This window comes from Hypomesus transpacificus, unplaced genomic scaffold, assembly GCF_021917145.1.
Source record: "Hypomesus transpacificus isolate Combined female unplaced genomic scaffold, fHypTra1 scaffold_42, whole genome shotgun sequence".
Lineage (NCBI taxonomy): Eukaryota > Metazoa > Chordata > Actinopteri > Osmeriformes > Osmeridae > Hypomesus > Hypomesus transpacificus.
The window spans coordinates 1821998-1838860 of record NW_025813938.1 but is presented as its reverse complement, the minus strand read 5'-3'; the positions used below and the strand labels follow the sequence as shown (position 1 = coordinate 1838860).

The 16863-nt window shown below is 53.5% G+C and overlaps 1 protein-coding gene across 3 annotated transcripts in view; it reads right to left on the bottom strand.

Moving 5' to 3' along the window:
* Nucleotides 1-1873: 1873 nt before the first annotated feature.
* The window catches only part of osbp2b (oxysterol binding protein 2b), a 27595-nt gene continuing 12605 nt past the window's right edge, over nucleotides 1874-16863 (bottom strand). The window contains exons 1-13 of one of the 3 annotated variants that reach the window (XM_047016664.1): nucleotides 16652-16863; nucleotides 10520-10770; nucleotides 8755-8941; nucleotides 7510-7633; nucleotides 7068-7128; nucleotides 6232-6384; nucleotides 5782-6024; nucleotides 5559-5679; nucleotides 5314-5417; nucleotides 4643-4738; nucleotides 3871-4055; nucleotides 3341-3561; nucleotides 1874-2230 (exon numbers count right to left, since the gene is read on the bottom strand). The exon at nucleotides 16652-16863 is cut by the window's right edge and continues 781 nt beyond it. In XM_047016664.1, the coding sequence (XP_046872620.1) occupies nucleotides 2088-2230; nucleotides 3341-3561; nucleotides 3871-4055; nucleotides 4643-4738; nucleotides 5314-5417; nucleotides 5559-5679; nucleotides 5782-6024; nucleotides 6232-6384; nucleotides 7068-7128; nucleotides 7510-7633; nucleotides 8755-8941; nucleotides 10520-10770; nucleotides 16652-16844 (2082 nt within the window). In that variant the 5' untranslated portion in view covers nucleotides 16845-16863 and the 3' untranslated portion in view covers nucleotides 1874-2087. Of the gene's footprint in view, nucleotides 2231-3340; nucleotides 3562-3870; nucleotides 4056-4642; nucleotides 4739-5313; nucleotides 5418-5558; nucleotides 5680-5781; nucleotides 6025-6231; nucleotides 6385-7067; nucleotides 7129-7509; nucleotides 7634-8754; nucleotides 8942-10519; nucleotides 10771-13631; nucleotides 13672-16651 lie in introns of those variants that run through there. The other 2 variants (XM_047016666.1, XM_047016663.1) reach the window with 2 other exon arrangements.

Here is a 16863-nt window from a genome sequence, read left to right as displayed (position 1 = left end):
TCACTCGCCTATTCCTAGACTATTTCTAGGATCCGGGCTTTGATAAATGAGCAAAAGAGAACGCTGTACTGAAAAACACTAACACACCGTAAAATAGTTTTTAAGGGAGAATATCGTACATTCACCGTTAGCGCGTGTCGTTCGGATCTACGGCTCAGCCACCGGTCTTCTCCGTGCAGTTCTAACTCAGATATGAAGATGACAGTAAGGAGCTCATCTTCTACAGCACGCCAACCACAGCAACCTGATTAGTTACATCAGGGTCACAGCAGGGTGTATCCGAAGCTAGCAGGTAGCGGAACCAGTCAAAACGCGACCTTTGTAGCTAGCAAGAACTTTGTATTAAAAAAAGATTTTCAGTAAGTCAGTTCCATTTGATATAAAACATTGAATCTGAAATCAAACTTACAGGAGGTCAATTTGGATAAAGAGGTACAATTAAAGTATATTTTCAGGTCCTTAAAACTTCAGATTCATACAGATTCAAACTTAGCAATAAGATTATTATTATGATCACTCTAATGTATAATTGTATTATTATTATTTGTTATTATTTTGTTATTACAAAAAAATCTTCACACAAACTTCTAGAAGGCGGATACAGTACCACCTGGCAAAAAAATTCTACATTCCTAACAGCAATTATAAAAACCTACTTACACGTTTTCAAAAGCTAACACACACACACAAGTCAGGAGTCTCCTTTCCCTTACTTCTCAGTCCTTAAAAGACGAGAGAGTTCCATGAGCTGTCCTGGGGTCAGTTTGTGACCTGCTCAAGAGCAGTGGATTGATGCTATGCCTGAGCTTGGACTGGTCCTGGATCAGAAGCTGGCGGTCTAACGGCAGAGTGGTGCCTTGTTTGGGAGTCCCCCCTCCACTACCCAGGAGAATCCATCCCCTAGGTTGGATATATATCACACGTTGATCCTCGACTGTACCCAGGAAACCTTCTGACCTCACACACCTGTCTCGACACCAGCTTGATTAGTTATGACTGAGGATGCTACTCTCGATGCTCACCTGTATGAGACCCAGTCCTCACCTGGCTGAGAGTGTTTGTGTCTGGATGTCAACATGCAGTACCGGATGGGACACACGGCTTAGTTGCAGAATGTAGTTTGTGTGGACTGTGTTATGTAACTTCCTGGACAGTTAACAGTTATATGAACTGTGAGGGCTTTAAAAGGGTCAGAAGATCGAACGTTTGTTTTTAATGGGACAACAAAAGTTGCCGTGGCGACGAAAAGTGCTGTCATCGGTTACCGTGACGACGTCAGGCTCAGCTGTGGACAGGAAGCGCGGAGGAGCCGACAGGAAGTGACCGCCGCTAGCTCTGCCGCCGGGACACAGTTACGAGGGCACTTGAAGCGTTTTCCAGGGACAGCTCTAGATCACTCTTTGGAACCTGCTCCTTCCGGCACATTCTACAATCCTACAGAATAATAACCAACAGATGAAAACGCACATCTAATGATCTAATCAAGACTTTTCATGTCCGTCTTCAACTACAAGCCAGTATCTGTGCAGTGACAGACACAGACCTGCGCTTCCTACGAGGAGAAGAACAGGGATTCACATGTGATCAGACACACAAGGTATCCAGAGAAGAACAGTGCATTGTGGGAAACCTTTGTGGAACACCTGGTTTTGGAAGCTTGCAAGAAGAGGGGGGGGGGGGTTGTTTCTATGGTTACACACTCACAGCTGGAGTACAGCCTCACCAAGCAGGGTGTGTAGAGACACTATCCTTCAGCTGGATAGGAAACGAGGAGGATGTACAGTGTGTGTGTGTGTAAGCGAGGATGTACTGTGTGTGTGTGTGTGTGTGTGTGTGTAAGCGAGGATGTACTGTGTGTGTGTGTGTGTGTGTGTAAGCGAGGATGTACTGTGTGTGTGTGTGTGTGTGTGTGTGTGTAAGCGAGGATGTACTGTGTGTGTGTGACATGGTACACAGTCCCATGCACAAGGAAGTCCGCACAAACTGTAAGATGGTCCAGAGGCATCAATCTTCCTCCGAGAGAGGGGGCTGGGGGGCTGGAGGAGGGGGCAGGGCGTCTACGGACGACTCTGACAGCTGATGTGTAGTTAGAAGATGACTGGACACATACTCCAGTCCTGCCTGTCCTTGGACTCCCAGTAGCCTCCCTTATACACAAAGTTAGTCTCCCCAGTGATAGAGTCCCTCCTCTTGTGGAACCAGTGTGGCTGGTAGCCCTCGTACTCTTTCCCTGGGGGAAGGAAACAGGCGTTACACACACGCAGCAACTTCCGGAAGCAGGAAACACAGCACACTCACTCCCAGCACTCTTCAAACCAACTAGCACTGGATGCATTATAACAGAAGCAGCATTATAACAATAAATACTATTCAATACTATTCAGGCAGTCTGTATCTACATTTCTATATTGATATAGATGTATAGATATAAATAATAGGGCCAATTTTGAATTAATTGCAGCAGGAAACAAATGAAATGGTTTTTGTTTCCTGTGTGGGAGGGGATGGGAGGGGCCTAGCATGCATTGCACACAGAGGCACACCACTCTGGGGGGGGCAGGGAGGATGGGGGACGGGGGACAGGATGCACTTCTGGGGGGCGCGAGGCCCCCCCACTCACCAGAATCATAATCACACTCTGATCACCATAAGAGGGAGGAAGAGAAACACATGTCATGGGTATATCAGCGCTACACACGCACAGCCACACACACACCCACAGCCACAGACACACGCACAGCCACACACACACGCACAGCCACACACACACACGCACAGCCACGCACAGCCACACACACACGCACAGCCACACACACACACGCACAGCCACGCGCACACGCACAGCCACGCACACGAGGATGAGAGGAGCTTCCAGAACTCTCTCTGTACACATTCTCGCCACCTCGCTCAGTTCAAGCCCCCCTCCTTCCTGAATCCAGCTGGTGAGCTGTAATTACCCTCCTCTATAGCTGGGACCCTGGGCACAAGCATTCACACAGAGGTCAGGGGAACTGCTCAAATCATTCACAGTAATGTGACTAAAGACGAGATGCTCTGTAAATCCTTTCTCCATCCCTGACTCCCTCTCTCTCTCTCTCTCTCTCTCTCTCTCTCTCTCTCTCTCTCTCTCCCCGCTCACTGTCTCATCACATCTCCTCTTTTTCCAGTCCTCCTTTCTCTCTCTCTTAGTTTCACTGGCTTTTTTTCCCTCTCCCGTTCAACCTCTAAGTACTTTCCTGTCATCCTTCCCCTCTCTCTCCTTTTCTCTCCTCTCTCCTTGTACCTCTCTCTCCCCTTCTCTCCCTCCCTGTCTCCCTCCTTCCCCCCTTCCCTCTCTCACCATCGTCCAGGGCGTCGGAGGCCTCAGCCTCCCTCCTCCTCCTCACCGCCCGCTGCCTCTCCTCCAGCCTCTGTTTCTCGGCGTTGGCCTCGTCCCAGCACCCGGCCTCCATCAGCCTCTGGTCCGGCCTCAGCCGGCTGTCCGTCAGCCCCACCCCTTCCTCCGGCTCGTTCAGGGTGAGGGCCAGCGCCGAGAAGTGGTACATGTTCTCAGCGTTGTCCCTGACAACAGGGGGAGGGGAGGGAGCCAGGGGGAGGGGGGAGGGTAGAGGAAGCCAGGGAGAGAGAGTAGAGGGAGATGGAGGGAGAGGGTAGGGGGGTAATGTAAGACAGTGTGCTGTGGTGTAAGACAGGTTGCTGTGGTGTAAGACAGGGTGCTGTGATGTAAGACAGGGTGCTGTGGTGTAAGACAGGGTGCTGTGGTGTAAGACAGGGTGCTGTGGTGTAAGACAGGGTGCTGTGGTCTAAGACAGGGTGCTGTGGTGTAAGACAGGGTGCTGTGAGGTAAGACAGGGTGCTGTGGGGTCTTACGGTAGTGGGTACTTCTTCCACAGCAGCTTGGGGCCGAGGGTCTGGTACACAGTCTTCTGCTTGCCCTCCGCCCCTGCGCCCCCCCGGGAGCTCTGCACCACCCGGGCACTCTCCATCTTGTCGTCCCACGTCCCAGACAGCACGTACTGGGCCTGGCCGCCGCCGTCCAGCACCACCCCCGTCACCTGGGCAACGGCACGCCGAGAGAGGAGGGGGGAGAGGAGGGAGAGAGGAGGGAGAGAGAAGGGAGAGAGGGGAGACGAGGAGGGAGACGAGGAGGGAGACAGGAGGGAGACGAGGATGGAGACGAGGAGGAAGAAAGGAGGGAGAGGAGGGAGAGAGGAGCGAGAGGAGGGAGAGAGGAGCGAGAGGAGGGAGAGAGGAGCGAGAGGAGGGAGAGAGGAGCGAGAGGAGGGAGAGAGGAGCGAGAGGAGAGAGAGAGGAGCGAGAGAAGGGAGAGAGGAGCGAGAGGAGCGAGAGGAGGCAGAGAGGAAGGAGAGGAAGGAGAGAGGAGGGAGATGAGGGTTATTTTTGGCATGAGAACGATAAAGTCAAACTGAGGTGATGGTGGGTGCAGATTGTGACGTCCAGAAACCACCAGCAGGGGGCGACCGGACCTCGTCTGACTGCTGGGTGAGGTAGGCGACGTAGAGGTCGTATTTCGGGGAGGTCGAGATAGGCTGAGGGAGGGGAAGGAGGTGAGGAAGAGGAGGAGGGGATGGGAGGAAGGGGAAAGAGGAGGAGCAGGAACAGAAGGAGGAGGAAGAGTCACCTTGCGTGGGACTTCCCTGGAGAAGTAGCTGTAGGGGGAGAACTTGAGCTGACATGTCTCCTTGGTCCTGTGGTTGACAATCTCAATATCCCCGGACTGTTTCGGAAAATACAAAAGAGAGAGAGAGGGCGAGGAAGAGAGAGACACACACCAGTAAGAGGAGATTGGGTACAGGGGGAGAGAGAGGGTAAGAGGGGGGTTAGAAAGACAAGAGAAGGTAAAGGAAACCTAAAAAAAAGTCCTCCATGCCAATGGCAGGTAGACAGGCTGGAACTGGGTCATGTCTAAGAGAGGAGGCTCATGATTTGGGGGATTCATTATAGATCCATCTCTGGGGAGCACTGCTGCTTTATGAGTCTCTGTTCTGGGCTGAAACACAGCTAGCTGAGCAAACACACACACTGGTAAACACACTGCTAGTATGGGGAGGAGGGGAGATGGGGAGGAGGGGAGATGGGGAGGGGGGGAGGGGAGGAGGAAAGATGGGGAGGGGAGATGGGGAGGAGGGGAGGAGGACAGATGGGGAGCGGAGGAAGGGAGGAGAGGAGTGGAGGAAGGGAGGAGAGGAGTGGAGGAAGGGAGGAGAGGAGGAGGAGAGATGGGGAGCGGAGGAAGGGAGGAGGGGAGCGGAGGAAGGGAGGAGGGGAGATGGGGAGCGGAGGAGGACAGACCTGGTCTATCCACAGCTTGCCCACGATGATGTTGTGCACTGTGGAGGTGACCTTCCTCCACACGTAGTGGTTCCCACTGGAGTGGAACTGCAGGTGGATTGCTCCTGGACGGCGAGCCGGAGGGGACAAACACAACCGAGGATTTAGATGTGAGGCATGAGACGTGTGTATGTCTGTGGGGGTGTGTCCTGTGTGTGTGTGTCCTGTGTGTGTGTCCTGTGTGTGTGTGTGTGTGTGTGTCTCACCCAGAGGCATTATGGAGAGGTATTTTCCGCGGAACTTGCTAGCGATGGTGATTTCCTGCCACAGGGTCCAGCCTCGCTGGGAAATCACATGATGAGCTGCAGCTGGAGGGTGATGGCTTACCTGGGGTGTGTGTGTGTAGGAGGTAAGGGTTACACACACTGTTGGACTGTTCCATAAGGCCATAAAGCAGACTTGTGTGTGCGTGTGTCTAGGTGTGTGTACCTGCTCACACAGCGAGCGGTAGCCGTGGTCCTCCAGGCGGTCCAGCTCGTAGGTCTCCCCCAGCAGAGGGTTGAAGGGCTTGGCCGTGCGGTGCAGCGTGGTGGAGTAGGACGACACGGAGAAGGCTGCTACCAGACACAGCTGCTCCAGGCTGTCGCAGCGAGCCGCCCGGTCCAGCAGCTCGTGGTATTCCAGGTCCTCCGTCAGCCGCTGGAGCATGGACAGGGGCTCGTTGAAGTTGACCTGCGAGGATACACACACACACACACACACAGAGAAACACACAGAGACACACAGAGAGACACACACACATGTGCAGATGGTCAGAGGCTGTGTTTCTGTTTTAGCTCACACACACACACCCTCACTCTCTCACACACTCACTCCCTCTCTCTCACACACACACCCTCACACACCCTCACTCTCTCTCTCACACACACCCTCACTCACAGGCATGGGGATCTTGGACAGCTCCTTGCCGATGCAGTTCTTCATGATGCTCCAAAGGTTGAGTGAGTAGTTGGGCTTGTCTGGGATGTGGCTCCGCCTCTTCCTGCCTGGCTGCAGCTCCTTCCCTGATAGGCTGTTGCAGCTCGGCGACACCTGACAGACCCAGAGACACCGCTAAACTCAGGCCACGGATCGTACCGTGGGGGCGGATGAGTCTAGACTTCCTGGACAGACTGTGACAGGGACTCGATGAGTCACAGTGAGGGGGCAGAGCGAGAGAGAGAGATAGAGGAGAGGGAAGAGGGGAGGAAGAAGAAGAGAGGGAGGGAGGGAGGGGAGAGGGAAGGAAGAAGAAGAGAGGAGGGAGGGGAGAGGGAAGAGAGGGGAGGAAGAAGAAGAGAGGAGGGAGGGAAAGAGAGAGAGGGAACAGGAGAGGAGGACATGGAGGATGGAACAGATGTCTGACTGGTAATTAAGATCCAGAAGAATGACAGCGAGAGACAGCAGCTGTGCATCTCCAGCACTACCCGGGGAACAAGGACGGCAGGCATATGTGTGTGTGTCTGTGTGTGTGTGTCTGTGTGTGTGTGTCTGTGTGTGTGTGTGTGTCTGTGTGTGTGTGTGTGTCTGTGTGTGTGTGTCTGTGTGTGTGTGTCTGTGTGTGTGTGTCTGTGTGTGTGTGTGTGTGAGAGAACACTCCAGGCTGACATTCGTGGGATCCTCCTGACAGGAGTTCTGCTCGACACGGCAGCTGAAGTAGGATGTCAACTGAAGGAGCCTACAAGCTCCACCCTGGAAGAACTACAAACATGGCGTACGGTCCGAGTGCCACTTACATGGCCGTCCTGGTTCCAGTCTTGTCCTCCACCGGCTCCACTCTGGCTGGTCTGCGATCGCCTGGAAGACACAGCACCGTTATTATAACACACACACACATGATAGCTCCATCATACCCGTCACGACTCATCTGTGTGTGTGTGTGTGTGTGTGTGTGTGTGTACAGAGCGAGGGAGCTAACGTGCTCCCTGCTGCAGGTGTCTGGTGTTTCTGGGGGAAGGTGTGAGTCACAGAGTGAGAGATACAGCAGCTGCTGGTTAAACAAGTAAACAAGCCTGGTTTACACCAACACCTAGCCCCTCTGTCATTAACCTAGAGGACTCCCACTAGGACCCACCCACATTCAGGATGGAACTTGTTAGAAGCTCATTCTCATGTCGCTAGGGGGAGGAGGAGGGGGAGGGAGGGAGGGTGTGAGTCTTTGGGCTGTGATTGGCTGACCTGCGCTGCGCGCTGTCGCTAGCGGTTACGGTGATGAAAGCGGGGGAGTCCTCCATGGCGTCGAAGAACTCCGTATCCTCATCTTCATCACTCGCCTCGCCTTCCTGCAGCCTGTTACCCCCTCCTGGAGACACACACACACGTATGAGGAGAGGTAGAGAGACAGGGAGGAGAGGTGGAGAGACAGGGAGGAGAGGTAGAGAGACAGGGAGGAGAGGTAGAGAGACAGGGAGGAGAGGTGGTGAGACAGGGAGGAGAGGTGGAGAGACAGGGAGGAGAGGTGGAGAGACAGAGAGGAGAGGTGGAGAGACAGGGAGGAGAGGTGGAGAGACAGGGAGGAGAGGTAGAGAGACAGGGAGGAGAGGTAGAGAGACAGGGAGGAGAGGTGGAGAGACAGGGAGGAGAGGTGGAGAGACAGGGAGGAGAGGTGGAGAGACAGGGAGGAGAGGTGGAGAGACAGAGAGGAGAGGTGGAGAGACAGGGAGGAGAGGTGGAGAGACAGGGAGGAGAGGTGGAGAGACAGGGAGGAGAGGTGGAGAGACAGGGAGGAGAGGTAGAGAGACAGGGAGGGGAGGTAGAGAGACAGAGAGGAGAGGTGGAGAGACAGGGAGGAGAGGTGGAGAGACAGGGAGGAGAGGTAGAGAGACAGAGAGGAGAGGTGGAGAGACAGGGAGGAGAGGTGGAGAGAAAGGGAGGGGAGGTGGAGAGACAGGGAGGAGAGGTGGAGAGACAGGGAGGAGAGGTGGAGAGACAGGGAGGAGAGGTAGAGAGACAGGGAGGGGAGGTAAAGAGACAGAGAGGAGAGGTGGAGAGACAGGGAGGAGAGGTGGAGAGACAGGGAGGAGAGGTGGTGAGACAGGGAGGAGAGGTGGAGAGACAGGGAGGAGAGGTGGAGAGACAGAGAGGAGAGGTGGAGAGACAGGGAGGAGAGGTGGAGAGACAGGGAGGAGAGGTGGAGAGACAGAGAGGAGAGGTAGAGAGACAGGGAGGGGAGGTAGAGAGACAGGGAGGAGAGGTGGAGAGACAGGGAGGAGAGGTAGAGAGACAGGGAGGGGAGGTAGAGAGACAGAGAGGAGAGGTGGAGAGACAGGGAGGAGAGGTGGAGAGACAGGGAGGAGAGGTGGAGAGACAGGGAGGAGAGGTGGAGAGACAGGGAGGAGAGGTGGAGAGACAGGGAGGAGAGGTGGAGAGACAGAGAGGAGGGGTGGAGGGAGGGGGGAGGGGTGCGAGGGCAGCTAGGCTCACCCTGGTCTGGGGCTGGAGCGCTGGCTGTGGGCGGGGCTTCTCTCCAGGCTCTCTCCAGGCTGTTGTGCTGCTTGGCTAGCTGCTCGATGGTCTCTTCCAGACGGCTTCTCTGCTCTCGCTCATACTGGAGCGCACGCTGCCATCTGACGCTGTGGGTCTCCGCTAGGTCCAGGAAGTCCCGACACGCCTGGCGGAACACACACACGCGTGTACAGCGGGCAGGCATGAGCAAGGGAACACACACACGCGTGTACAGCGGGCAGGCATGAGCGAAGGAACACACACACGCGTGTACAGCGGGCAGGCATGAGCGAGGGAACACACACGCGTGTACCGAGCGGGCAGGCATGAGCAAGGGAACACACACACACGCGTGTACAGCGGGCAGGCATGAGCGAAGGAACACACACACGCGTGCACAGTGGGCAGGCATGAGCGAGGGAACACACACGCGTGTACAGCGGGCAGGCATGAGCGGGCCACAGAGCCGTGATGTAAGCAGGAGCACGGTGTCATCTCTCTTACACGGCTGAACACATCAACAAGACAACCCTGCAACGCTGGCAATGTGTCGAGTCCCCATCACACACCCTCACACACACACTCACACACACACTCCTATCCAATAAACCTGCTCACAGTCTCTCTACACCAGCCATCTCACATGACAGTAAACCCTAGTTGAGTTCTGGCACAGCAGAAGCACATTATCTTACCTTGAGCGGTCGAGCATGAAGTGGGTCCTAAACGCTGGGAGTTCAGACTCACGTTTCAATCAGCCTGTGAGTCAGAGGGGCTCGCTTCCTCTAAAGCCCAGTGAAACTACAGCTTGAAAAACACCAAACTTCCACTTTTCTTCCTTTTCTGCTGAGCTGTTCCTATGGAGACAGACGGCTTGTGACTTCCTGTGACGGAGTGTCACGTCTGACCCGGGGAGAGAGGGAACAGGCCGGCGGAGGAAGAGCGAGCGCTTTGACACTCACACCATCTCCTGGGTCAGCAGCTGCTGGTGTCGAGTGTGAGGGGCTGGTGTGCTTTAGTGCAGGGTCACGGTCTGAGCCGGGGGGGGGGGCATTCCTAACAGGGGCTCTCTCGGCTCACTAGCATGCAGGATACACTTACTGTTCACTTGTGTTGTTGCGCACACACACACACACACACACACACTCTCTCCAGGTCCACTGGTTTCAGCAGAACCATTCACAAAACCAGCCTTACTACAGGGAATCTTAAAATCCCCCCCCCCCCCCCCCCTCCTCCTCCTCCTCCATCCTCACTCCTCCTCTCCTCCAGCCCGATGCGATGGTGTTTTAATGAGACGGGCCTTCCTCAAGGACCCGCTTTATTGCCTGTCCAGTAAGCTCTCTTTTCCTCCCCCTATTAATCACCACAGGAAAGGACTGCATTGCAAAAACGGAGCAAGTCATGCTTTTAAGGAACAAGAGTACAATCAGTTGTAAAAGTGCAGACTAATCTGCCTTGTTTCCAGCCACAAAGTCTTCCATAAAGTCTGAGGGAAACGGCACTGCAGCTACCTAGGAAGTTCTGTTTTCACCACACAGTCCATCACCCACCACTGGAAGAGTTCCCAGCATGCCCTCTCAGGAGAGGTGGAACGGCGCACAGACCAACGTCACCCTCCACCTGAACGCTCCTCGTCCCCTGACACCACCCTGTCCTCATCTCTGAAGACCCCCCCCCGATCCCTCACCCCCTCCTACCCCCAATCACCACCCCCATCCCTCCCTCCCCCCCCTTCACTCACGTTGATCATAGCATTGGAGGTGATACGGAAGAGGGTGGCTCTCTCGTTGACGGCCTTCACCTTCTCCCCCCCGTCAGGAGGCACCCGGAGCCCCTCGAGCTCGCTGAGCGAGCGCTGCAGCGCCGCACCGTGCTTGGCGATCAGGTCGTTGCACGTGCTCAGATCGTCCAGCTTGCTGAGCAGCGTCTTCAGGGTCCCGTGGATGTCGCTCCGCTCTGACTGCGACGTGGGCTCCTCCTCCCCAGAGTCATCTGCAGGAGGGGGGGGGGAGGGGGGGATGAAGAGGAGAGGAAAGAAGTGTTACTCAGGCAGAGGGACAGAGATATGAAGAGAGGGAGAAAGAGAGGGAAACAGAGACACAAAGGGAGAGTGAGGTAAAGAACGAAGGAGAGAGAGAGAATGTGAGAGAGAGAGAGAGAATGTGAGAGAGAGAGAGTGTGAGAGAGAGAGAGAGAGAGAGAGAGTGTGAGAGAGAGAGAGAGAGAGTGTGAGAGAGAGAGAGAGTGTGAGAGAGAGAGTGTGAGAGAGAGAGAGAGAGAGAGAGAGAGAGAGAGAGAGAGAGAGAGAGAGAGAGAGAGAGAGAGAGAGAGAGAGAGAGGGAGAGGGGGGATGAGAAAGGTAAAGACAGAGAGAGGTAAGCGATGACTGTGAGGGATCTTCTGAATGTTAGTGAGACACGTGCCTAGCAGGAGCTTCCAGCCTCGTTCATCTCACCTCCATCGATTCCTCTGAAGGTGAAGCCTGCGTTCCTTAGTTACCGTGGCGATCAATAACCACCTTAACATACCAAGACCCTCTGACACACACTGGCCCCTCCCCCGTTCACTGGAAACTCACTTCAGAGGAGAGCGAGCTGGGAGAGCGAGCTGGGAGAGCGAGCTGGGAGACGACCTGGGCACACATGCAGGAAGCTGTGTGCTGAACCCTGCACCACAGGGAACATCATCAAGATGTTCACACACACACACGCCGACATGAGTGAACACCCAGGCACACAGGCAATCAGCCACTGAGTGGATGTAAACACAGTGACACCATAAAAACACACAATATTGTAATTACTTCACTGATTAGCCTAAATGTGTTTTAATAAGCACTCTGCTCTGCGGCTAGATTTTACAGCCTGATTCTTCTCTCTCACAAACACACACACACACACAGACACACACGTACACACACACACACAGACACACACGCACACACAGACACACACGCACACACACACACACAGACACACACGCACACAGACACACACATACACACACACGCAGACACATGCACACACACACACAGACACACACACTAAACGGTTCCTCTCTGGAGAAGATGCAGGCGAAACTCCACAGAAGCAGAAGAAACGTGTTTGAGCCGAGTCAGGGAGTTCAGCCCGGCCTTCTGTAAGACCCCTTCTGCTGTGACGAGGACAGGGGCTACTCAGGGTCATACGGAACTCACCAGAACACTGTGTCAGCGTCTGAACACACACACACGTGCTCTGGGACAGATATACACCACAGGTCATAGCTCAGGAACTGATCCAGCCTCACTCAGGGCTAACCCCTGGAGACGTAAAGGGTTCTCCAGCTCACTGACCTCCATGTTCAAGATCAGACTGAGTGTGATCTAGACACACAGCAACTTCGCCCATCAACAAACTGGACCTGAGTCAACACACACATCTACAGCACACATGACTGAGGAAAGAAAACGATAGGCAATCTGTAGGATAAAGGGCACAGTGTGTGTGTTTTCTACACATCACACAGGAACAATCTGAGGCACTTCACTGGGGCAAAAGGGAACACATGTGACATACTTAGTGAAGTGAGTTAGGACATCAACAACCCAAACACTGGGCCTCCTGTTCTTAGGGCCGGGGGGGTAGGGGGGGTGGGGCGGGGGTTATACTGTTCACACAGAGCTATGAGAGTACACAGTTATCACAGCTATGCTGTAGAGTTACCCTGTACACAGCAGAGTTATCACAGCTATACTGTAGTTATCCTGTACACAGCAGGGTTATCACAGCTATACTGTAGTTATCCTGTACACTGCAGTTATCACAGCTATGCTGTAGAGTTATCCCGTACACTGCAGAGTTATCACAGCTATACTGTAGTTATCCTGTATCAAAGCTATCACAGTTATCCTGTACACAGCAGAGTTATCACAGCTATACTGTAGCGTTATCCTGTACACTGTGTTATCAAAGCTATGCTGTAGAGTTATCCTGTACACTGCAGAGTTATCACAGCTATACTGTAAAGTTATCCTGTACACTGCGTTATCAAAGCTATCACAGTTGTCCTGTACACAGCAGAGTTATCACAGCTATACTGTAGAGTTATCCTGTACACTGCGTTATCAAAGCTATCACAGTTATCCTGTACACTGCGTTATCAAAGCTATCACAGTTATCCTGTACACAGCAGAGCTAGCTAGCCCAGCCAGAGACCTGTAACCTCCAACCAACATGGTCACACGACCTGTTCCAGACTACTGTCACAAGCACAGGAGCAGAGGTCTGGGAGATGACATGTCCCCAACATCAACATGAAGAGGACACCGTTAACGTACAGTCGCCCTCGTTGGCGCCATCTTTGTTTGTGAGCAGAGAATGCGCCTCGGTGTGGTCACAAGGATTGGACCCCAGGGTCAGTCTGCTGTCTGCTACCGCTAGCTGATTCGTCACACTGACACACTAACCGACCAATCAGCCGATCAGATCTTCCACAGCAGAAAGAAACTGAAACGGCGATTGGCTGTGGTGACACGAGCGCGGGACAGCAGAGGAATGAAATGACGCTCAAGAGACAGTCGACATTCAGCACTCTCTGCTGTGAGACACAGACACACACACACACAGACACACAGACACACACACAGACACACACACAGACAGCAAAGCCTCTCATCACTCACCAAACAGCTCGTCATTAAATATTAAACTGGTGGCAAGTCTTCTGATTAGAAAGGGAAGATAACCCTGAGGGAGGAGACAAGGAAGGAAGGAAGGAGTGAGGAAGCAAGGGAAGAAAGGAGTGAGGAAGGGAAGAAAGGAGGGAGGAAAGGTGAAGAGATCCTGAAGGAGGATGGAGGAGGTTTCTCTCACCCCCCACTCTGCAGCTCTGCCCCTCCATGTACCCTCAGACCTGAGACAGCAGCCCTGAGACAGCAGCCCTGAGACAGCAGACCTGAGACAGCAGACCTGGCCAGACACTCCCGCTGGTTGCATCCGGAAGACGAGAGCAAACACACAAGCCCAGTCAGAGATTGAAGACAGACATGAGCAGAGGATGATCTTTCCCCATGACTAGCCCACACACTGGGAGATGAATCAGGCCAGAGCTGGTGTCTCTAACTGCTGTAGGCTCACCCAGGCTCAGGAGGAAGTGTGTGTGTGTGAGTGTGTGTGTGAGGCCCGGGGGGGTTAATTGGCTAACGGTTATACAATTGGTAAAGCATGACTGACCCTTAACCCTCGGAGCAGTACAGCACAGGAATGTTTGTGTAGTGTGTGTGTGTGTGTGTTTGTGTGTGTGAAAGGTTCTGTGTGTTGGAAGTGAGGGTGGGGGGAGCATATTCAAGGCATTTCGTCGAGTATTAATATCCCAGCGCACCACTTTAGACCTGTGTAGATCTAGCTCCCCGTAGATTTAGACTGATAAACCTAGTCTGTAAACCTAGACCCATGTTAATCGAGCTCCATGTAGGTCTAGATCTAGGTCTAGATTCTAGAGCTATGTACATCTGCTGCAGGAACACAGATGAAGCTAAATAGAACAGGTTCAGTCTGTAGCGCTGCTCTAATTATTCATCCTCATTCTGCCAATAAGATCACAACGCCACTTCAAAATAGCCGGTCACGTGTAGGCTACCTCAACCTGTTTGTTTGTGTGTATGTGCTGACGGCAGGGTGACGGCAGGGTGACTGAAGGGTGGCTGCAGGGTGACTGAAGGGTGACAGCAGGGTGACTGAAGGGTGACAGCAGGGTGACTGAAGGGTGACTGCAGGGTGACTGCAGGGTGACTGAAGGGTGACTGCAAGGTGACTGAAGGGTGAAGGCAGGGTGACTGAAGGGTGACTGAAGGGTGACTGAAGGGTGAAGGCAGGGTGACTGCAGGGTGACAGCAGGGTGACAGCAGGGTGACAGCAGGGTGACTGCAGGGTGACTGCAGGGTGACTGAAGGGTGACTGAAGGGTGACTGCAGGGTGACTGAAGGGTGACTGAAGGGTGACTGAAGGGTGACTGAAGGGTGACAGCAGGGTGACTGCAGGGTGACTGCAGGGTGACTGAAGGGTGACTGCAGGGTGACTGCAGGGTGACGGTAGGGTGACTGAAGGGTGACTGAAGGGTGACTGCAGGACTAGCTGGCTCCTAGTCTCTGCATCCTGTACCGGAACAACATCACACTTGCCTTTGCTCCACAGACACAGGAACTGCAGCTACACACACACACACACGCACACACCCACACACACACTGCAGGGTATGTTTGGAGCTGGTGGACCAGTGCCCTCTCTCCAAGGACAGTTTAGTTATGGGGGAAGGACCAGCTGGGACGAGTGAAGCCATCACAGCCTCTCTCCCTCTCTCCCCTTCTCCCTCTCTCTCTCCCCCTCTCCCTCTCCCTCCATCTTCTTTCTTCCCTCCTTTAATCTGGGATTATTCATCAGAAACCTGATCTTTTGGGACAGAGTAAGGTGTGTGTGTGTTCCAGCAGGATGAAGGGAGACAGGCCTAGCTGTGATTGGTGGAAAGCAGGTCAAGGACACAGAACAGATTCTTCCTCACGCTGCGATCCAGGTCAAGCGATGTGGATGGATTTAACAGACCTATGCTAATGCTAAACCTGAAATAGGAACATTGGTTGACAAGTTAAAATGTCTTCAGATTGACATTCACACCACCTTCACATTCACTGCACTGTTGGAGTGTGTGTGTGTGTGTGTGAGTGAGAGTGATTAAGAAAGTAAGTGTGTGAGTTTGTTCGTTTGTGAACGAGTCTTTCTTTTGTGGGTGTGTGTGAGACAGCCTGGCTTCCATCTGAGAATGAATGTAGTGCAGCAGAAAGAAAAGGCAGAGTGAACAGAGAGAGAGAGAGAGAGAGAGAGAGAGAGAGAGAAAGAGAGAGTCCTGAAAGCCCAGGGCAGGATAGCCCAGCTGTCCTGCTGAGGTTTCACCCTGCCTGCCAACGACTGAGGAGGGAGGGAGAGATGTGGGAGGGAGGGAGAGATGTGGGAGGGAGGGAGAGATGTGGGAGGGAGGGAGGGAGAGATGTGGGAGGGAGGGAGAGATGTGGGAGGGAGGGAGAGATGTGGGAGGGAGGGCGAGAGAGAGACAGAGGGATGGAGCGAAAGCGAAAGAGAAATTGTGTTTGGTGCTGCTGAAACGCAAGAATATATATTCCCACAGACAACAGGAAAAGCACCACCAACCCAGCGTAGCTTTAAATAACCAACTCAGTCACCACTAGAACGTTCTACCACAGACGTCGGATCATGTTCCACAGATTAACACTGCATTTTCCTCCAAATCTCCCCTGTCAATCAAATAACACATGAATAAACATCTATTAATAGATATGGAAACAATCACAGTGGGCCTGTCCTTCAAAGCAGTGCATCATGTCTTCTAATGTCATCTGTATGACTATGTTTAGAGGGGCACTAGGGCCCTGGGAACCACAGGCCCGGGAATGTCTCCTTATAGGACACTAACACCAAATGTCATGAACGTATGCACACTACTGGTCCAATCTACTCTGTTTACTCTCTCCTGAACATGGCAGGTAAACATCAACCTACCAACACAGCTTGTTGCATCATGACGTCTTTATGCTAATGACATATGCTGAAAGCAGGGAGAGAGTGAGGAGAGAGAGAGAGAGAGAGAGCGAGAGAGAGAGCGAGAGAGAGAGCGAGAGAGAGAGCGAGAGAGAGAGCGAGAGCGAGAGAGAGCGAGAGAGAAGGAGAGAGCGAAAGAGAGAGAGCGAGAGAGAGAACACAGAAGGGGAGAGGCTCACAGCAACAGTCTCTGCAGTAAGGCATCCACACGGAGAAGAAGAAAGAAAGAAAGAATGAAAGAAAGAAGGAAAGAGAGAGAGCTAGAGAGATGAAGGGATGTGTACCTCTCAGGCATACGAGGTGGAGGAGATGGCAGGATGAGGAGGGCTTCCTGCGGGCGGTGCCGTACAGAGGGCTGGGGGTGCGGGGCTCCGCGGCCGCCCTGGAGCCGCATGCAGCCTGCCTCCCCTTCCCCAGACACCCCGAGGCACAGAAGGAGGGAACCGGCCCTTGCTCCCAGCACCCCCGGCCCTTCATCCCCCTCTCTCCTCCTCCT